The 7,035-nt window shown below is 52.0% G+C and overlaps 1 protein-coding gene across 5 annotated transcripts in view; it reads left to right on the top strand.

The window, feature by feature from the left end:
- The window catches only part of Rgs3 (regulator of G protein signaling 3), a 124,097-nt gene that overhangs the window by 63,745 nt on the left and 53,317 nt on the right, over positions 1 to 7,035 (top strand). For all 5 annotated transcript variants that reach the window (XM_026781910.1, XM_026781911.1, XM_026781912.1 and 2 more), the window contains one exon: positions 4,990 to 5,033. In XM_026781910.1, the coding sequence (XP_026637711.1) occupies positions 4,990 to 5,033 (44 nt within the window). The remainder of the gene's footprint in view (positions 1 to 4,989; positions 5,034 to 7,035) is intronic.

Below are 7,035 nucleotides of genomic sequence, written 5' to 3'. Positions count from 1 at the left end.
TGAGCCCATTTCCTCTCTGTGAAGCAGGGTGATAATGGCACTTCACAAGGTTGCTGGGTTAAGTTAGGTCATTTATGTAAAGTGCCTTGTTCCAAGCATGATCTGTGGACACTCCTTTTTTATAGCCGGCTGTGTGGGGCCTGGTCAGAGCCTTAGGAAGCTGGAGTATGCCCGAACATCAACAGCAAGCTGGGAATTTCTAACCCAAAACTTTCCATGGTGTCCTGGCTCACAGGGGACCAGGGAACGGAAAGCCAGCTGGGAGGATCTGTCCAGCCACAGGCTTTGGCGCCTGAGGTCTCAGCCGAAAGGGGCTCGGTTTCCTCTCCCAGATTATGCAAACAACAACAGACCTGTGTGATCTCAGGGCAGTGGGGGCACAGGAGGAAAATATTAGCGGCGAAAGAATTCTGTTTTGGCGGGTTTTGCTCCAGAACTTCCTGACTGCTTGCAAAGCCATCCGTGTGCTTGGTGCCCTGGCCTCCTTGGGAAATGGCCTCCCCGTGCAGTGCGGGACTGACAGGAGAGTAAGGGAGACACGGCCCTCAGGGCCAGCCCGTGGGGCAGTGGGAAGGGCAATGGCTCTGGTATTCCAGATGGCTCCTGTCTGCCCTCCAGTTACTCTCACACCTTCCCCTGTGCTCACACACAATGCTTACTATTGTCAGCCTGGCTTCCCTGCCGTGCCCCTCTTGGCTGACCTGTGTACCCAGCAGAGCAGTGCTCAGTACCTCGCACTAGGTGCACCAGGACCTGAACCCTGACCACTGCACACTCTGAAGGTCCAGGGCCACAAGCCCCAAACCCTTACTGACCCAGCTTCCTGCTGACTGCTTTTTGGGTGGATCTGGGGTGGAGGGTAGAGAGAGCAGCAGCCGCAGGACTGGGGGCCAAACACAGCTTCACTGTAAGAACAGTACACTGTAACCTCTGTGGGCCTTTTCCTTTTCCTTTTACCCCTTCACAGTTTCCCACCTGTCTCTGACACCACACTGGCTCCTGGGAGAAGCTGGTTACTACTCATATCACCCTGCTTCCAGATTGGGATATACAGGCTGGGGGCTGACTGGGCTTCCCCTCCTGGAGGCCCAGGGCCTGGATTTGGAGTTTGAGGAATTTGTACACACTCTCCTGTACCAGGCAGTGATGTTCATGGTGGGTGGTAAGAGCTAAGGGGTGCAGAGAGGCTCCCCAGAGACTCAGTTGTATGCAGAGATGGTCTGGGGCTGAGGCCGTGTCTGCCTGTGGATGATGGGACAGTCACAATGAAAGCTAAGGTCAAAGCTAAGGGTGACCCCGGCAGTGCATCTCAGGCAAGATGATCACGGACACAGCCTGTCCGGTTGGCATGGGAGATAGGTACCTGTACTGGATTCCTGGGTAGACCACAGGTCTGAGAGGGTTTGAAAGTGAATCCTGGGACACCTAGAGCTGCTGAGATGGACGGAGAAGGCTAGTTGGAAGGAGCACTCAAGGTACATGATTCAGGGCTTAGATTTACTTGCAGACACCAAACGGAGCTTACCATTCAGCTCCCTTCAGATAGGCTCCGTGTTCTCCTGAAGTCCCACGCCCTCTGCTGTAGCAGCCAGAGTCAGAGCTGTGGGGTTCGGTGTCCTGAGGCTGGTGCCATTTCCTAGCCCCTCCCACATGCCCCCAAAGAGGCCATTTGGGAGTTAGCTGGAGTGTCTGGTGGCGGAATGGTCTCTAACTAACCATGGCATGAGACTCTTAGGTTTCTACTCGATTTCAAGTCAGTTTAGGGGGCCAAAAGTGGTTAAACAAAGAAGGTCTCCAGCTTGGCAGGCTGGGGCTGGCAAGTGCTGCTCCCTAGCAGGGCAGAATCCAGTCTATCCCTGGGACCAAGGACTCCCTTGTGACTTGTTTGCTGCGGCCTGGCTCTGCTACTCAACCCTATTCCTGGGAGTCAACAGGGAGCATGGCATAGTCAGGTGACCAATGGACACTTGTTTCTGTAAACAATGGATGGCTAAGAGGAGACCAGAGCGCCGCCATAGCTTGGCAGTGGGTGACTCCTCCACTGGAGTTCCAGAGTTAGGTCACTCCTCCTGTCAGCTTCTCCCAGGGTTCGTCAGGACTGAGTGGCAATGTGATTGGGAACAGGAGGACAGCTGGTGCTAACAATTGGGACATCTCCGGTCAGCTGGGGCCCATTGTGGTCTCTTCCTGCCACTGCTGCCCCCTGGTTTTGCTACTCTTTGTGTTTCTGCCCCCCTGGCAGCCAGCGTCACACCCACGGTGTGTCTTTCTGGCCTTGTCTGATCTTAGATATGACCTGGAAATGTCTGTCTGACTCATGGGCTCTCCAGGCACACTGAGGAGCCAGGATTCCAGCTTAGAAACTCAGCTGCCTCAGCCCCAGCTGCTCGAACAATTGCTTGACATTATCTCAGTTGTCTTCCATGTCCACCTTAGTTCTGGCCATGGCAGTGAGAGCTGGGGAAGATCCTCTCCACCCTGGAGCTCCTAGCTGGCCGGGATCACAGACATATGCTATAGGATTAGGAATCCAGGCTTTGTGGGGAGCTCTCTGTCCTGGGTTCAGATCTCAGCCCTGCCACTTACTGTCCACAGAGTTCCCTTGAGAACATAGACAAGAGCTCTCTGGCCGGCCTCCACTAGTGGAGAAGGTTTGGTGAATCTCGACCACCAATAAGTTGTTCTCTGGGTAAGTGATAGATAGATAGATAAGCAGACACGGGCCAGGAAGCCTTCTCTGGCCTCCACCTAGCGCATGATGCCCTAATAATTCCTCCTGCATGGTCTGTGCATCACATGGGGAAGTTAGCCCACTCTGGAACTAAAGACTCCCTGATGAACTCCAAAATGGCAGAGGCAGTAAGTGTGATTCAAGGAAAACCCCCATGTCGGAAGCCTTGGTGTGCAGCTCTTCCAGCAAGGCAGAAGTTCTCTGCAAACACTCCTTCCCTGGCACCCTCGGCTCTGAATCCTGCTACCCACTGCTGCCAGCACAGATGCCAGGGAGGGGGCAGGGCTGGTGTCAGAGCGCAGAGACACGGGGACTGTCTGACAGTGTGTTTCTCCAGCCTCAGCTCCCATCCTCCTGATTCTCTCATCTCCCAGTCCTGTTCTGTACTTGTAGGGCCTTCTCCCCTATTACTTTCTTACATGGATTGTAGTGGCTCTCTCTGCCTTAGACTAGGGTCTGCTAGGAAATATTTCAGTATGTTTTCTTAAACAAAGGAAACCCCTTGTCTCCATCTCACCAATACACAGAACCCACAGAGGCATTGGGGTCCATTTTTTTAAACACTACAGATTTCTGAGGCAGGGCCTGTTTCCATGTGGAAAAAAGTAGAAAGACGGAGTCCAAGTCTGGAGTGGACCTCCATTTACTTATGGGACTTTTTGTTCTAGCTCTGCCCGGCGGCTCTCGCCCCTTGGGATGTGTTCACTCTCTTGCTCGAGGAGGCCTGGCTTCCCTTAGTTAGGTCTCTATCTCCCTGCATTTTTAGAGCTTGGCTTGATGTGCAGTCTGCTCCTACCTCGATGCTTCTCCTAGTGACAGACCCTGTTTGGTTTGCTGGTTCCTTTGCCTTACGTATGCATTGAAGGGGTCCCCTGGAGCTTGGCATTTGAGAGGCAAGCTGTGCGGTGGTTGAGTGTGAGCCATAGAACTGAGCTACAGGTCCTACCACCTGGCCGAGTAACTTTCCCCATGGGTCCTCTGTTCTCACATGAGCCAAGGATGCTAGGAGCCCTGCCTCCTAGTGGACAGGAATGAATACAGAGGCAAGTACTCTCAGCCCCTGAGCTGACTGGTGGAAGCATTTGGGGCAGCACTTGGCCCAGATCACTGTGGTACTCCAGGGTCCCTGACACTTCAAGTGCTTGCTGTTACTTGTGTTGGATAGTTGCTTTCCTCAAAAACTGACACCCTGCTTGGTAAGGCCAACAGCTGGAAGTGCAGGGAGTCCCCAACTCTCCCAGGCCTGTGTCCACATAACGCTTCAGAGACAGTGCAGCCAAAACCCGAGGCGGAGGGGGTGAAGGGAGGAGGGCAGGTGTTCTGGCGGGGGCTTGTGTGCTTCTGTGCGGACTGGCCCAGTTCCATCTCCACGCTCGTGGCTATACTGCCCCCATCTCCCAGTGTTCCCTTCCTTTCCATCTGGAGTTCTCCTGAACTAAGAGTCTTTTCAAGAAGGGAAGGGAACAGCCCACCGCCCTCCCTAATCTTCTCCAGTTTTGTAACGGGTTGAGTTTGCCATATTTGACCAGTAGTGACAGTCTAGAGAGCGTGGCCATGTTGAAGAGCTGTCTGCCAGGATGCACAGAGATGGGACTGAAGACTGTCCCTCGCTGACCCGTGCTTCCCTGAGTGAGGAACAAGGTCCACTCAAGGATTAAATGGCTCCCTGTTGAATTTCAAAACAGAAAAGATGGTAGAGTTTAAGGCGTAGGTATTTAACCTGTGGGTAGCGACCTCCTTGGGGTCGAATAACCCTTTGTCAGGAATCATATATCAGGTATCCTACATATCAGATATTCGCATTATGATTCCTAGCAGTAGCAAAATTATAGTTATGAAGTGGCAATGAAAACTTATGGTTGGGGTCACCACAACACAAGGGGTCGCAACATTAGGAAGATTGAGAACCACTGGTTTAAGAGAAACCGCAGAAGTGTGCTACCTCACCGGCAGAATTCTGGGAAGAAGGAGTCCTTCTGGGATACAGATAACTCCCTGTACCTGGCTGTTAGAGGTCAGAGGGTCTCCTGAGAATGGGGTTCCGGCATTCCCTGGGTCAGGTAGGCAAACGCCTTTCAACTGTGCATCACTTGGATGGGTGAGTTAGTGGACTTTGCTCTAGAGACTGCTCTGCTCCCCACACTTGCCCTCCTCTTTCTCTTGTTAGGGGAGGCACCACACGCAGCCTCCTGTGCCCAGAGAGGCTTTGGCTAGGTAGCCAATTCTAATGTGAGTCTTCCTTTCTGTTCTCTTTGAAGGCTCTTCAGAAGACTTGAAATTTTGCGTGCTGTACCTGGCAGAGGTGAGTCCCTCTCTCTGATTTGGAGGAGTGTGACCTGGTACTTGAGGAAAGAGGTGGGACCAGGCTTGAGGTTGGCCTCCATATAATCATGCAACGACCAAAGACCAAGTCAGAGACAGTTTCTTGCTGTGTAGAACACAGCCAACCCTGTTTACTTCTGCATGAAAGGGCAGCTAAACAGGTGGTACTCGGGATGGCCCCTGAGATACCCTGCTTGGGCTGCTGTCCCTGTCCCTGCAGGCATCCTGAGGGCGGGGCCTGACAGCTGCACACTGCCCCGCTCCTCTTCTGGAGACGGCCCAGCTCCCACACCTGCTTCTTTCACCCTCTTTTTCCAGGAAGTACCACCCCCATCCCTCCTACAAAGGCTTGTCAGTGTTTCAAAGGCCTCAAGGTAATTGTACCTTCACCTGACCAGACAGTGCAAGCTAAAGCAGTCACCACGTGTCCGTGTTTGGCTCAGAGAGATGCCCACAAGAGGGACCGACACTCTTGATGATCTCTGATTAGAAGCTTGTGGAGGCTTGTGTACTTTTCAGAAGCAAAACCAAGCAAACAGCTTTTGCTCCATGTGTTTGGTAGATAAAGCAGGGCTCTAACCAGAGAGGCCCTTGGTGACAAAATATCTGAGGGCCACCAAGTCATCCAAATTCTCTTCAGTTTCCTGTGTAATTTTCTGTTCCCAGCCTTGTTCTGATGACATGTGGCATCTGTCCAAGCAAGGCCCATCTCTGCCTTCTGCTGTCTTGTGTCTGTTTGATAGGGGTGACCTAAAGGGCTGGCCGAGAGGAATATACCTTTCTGGAAAGGGATTTGTGTCATTTGGGGTTGAAAAGCATTCCTTGGGTTTCTGGCTAAGAAGTAGACATCTTTTTTTTTTAATATATTTTTTAAAAGATTTATTTATTTATTATGTATACAACATTCTGCCTCCATGTATGCCCTCATGCCAGAGGAGGGTACAGATGGTTGTGAGCCACCATGTGGTTGGAACTCAGGACCTCTGGAAGAGCAGCCAGTGCTCTTAACCTCTGAGCCATCTCTCCAGCCCAAGAAGTAGACATCTTTGAACAGAACCCAGGAACAAGAAAGTTTACCGGGAACTTGAGAGTTGCCAAGAAGCAGTAGAGGTTTCATAGTAGAACTGGGTACTCAGGTCTGAAAGTAGACCTGTGGGCAGTGGAGATTGTCCCCCGTGTCAACCACAGTCCAGCCCAGGCACAGGAGTGGTTGGTAAAATCCCTTCATCACTGGAAGGCGTTCGGTTCCACAGAGCTGAGAGAGCCAAGTATAGACAGGAGGAATGGTGGCAGAGATGTACCCACTACCCCTCTGGCTTCCCATGTGCTCCCCAGCTTCTGAAACAGGGCTGAGGTTCTCTAACAGCAAGAGTGCTTCCTGCCAGACTGATGTTTTGTTGCATCTGAGACCTCCTTTCTAGTTCTCTAAAGATTGGCAAAGGGCTATTGATCTGAGGTCTCGAGTTTCCGGAATGTACCAGGTGATCTGACACTGAGGGACCGGGAGAGTGCATCTCTCAGGCAGCTGGGAGCTGGGAGCCTCTCACCTTAATGGGCTTCTCCTAATGAGGAGCAAGCCTTGGTGCAGGGAGGACCACACTGCTGGCTCGCTCGCTCAAAGCCCAGTCTTGACACAGGTGGTGTTGAGCCTCCTGGAGATCCCTAAACAAATCTTAGTTAGAATTTCTATGGAATAGTTTAGGCTCTGTTGCCTGATATGCTAGTGACACCCAAGAAGAAACTGGGAGGATTTGAGGTTTTAAGAGGTATTTTCTCCGTCTGCATTCAGAAAAGTCACAACTGTCCTGGGGACATCTTGGTCCTGGGTAGGGTTATCCTGAGCAGTCTTGTTCTCGTCCTCTCTCTCTCTCTCTCTCTCTCTCTCTCTCTCTCTCTCTCTCTCTCTCTCTCTCTCTGACTCTCTCACACACACACACACACATACACACACAAGGTTTTAGCACCCATTCTCTGAAACGGAA

This window comes from Microtus ochrogaster, chromosome 10 (genome assembly GCF_000317375.1).
Source record: "Microtus ochrogaster isolate Prairie Vole_2 chromosome 10, MicOch1.0, whole genome shotgun sequence".
Taxonomy (NCBI): domain Eukaryota; kingdom Metazoa; phylum Chordata; class Mammalia; order Rodentia; family Cricetidae; genus Microtus; species Microtus ochrogaster.
The sequence above is the reverse complement of the archived record's forward strand: the minus strand, read 5'-3'. Positions and strand labels throughout refer to the sequence as shown.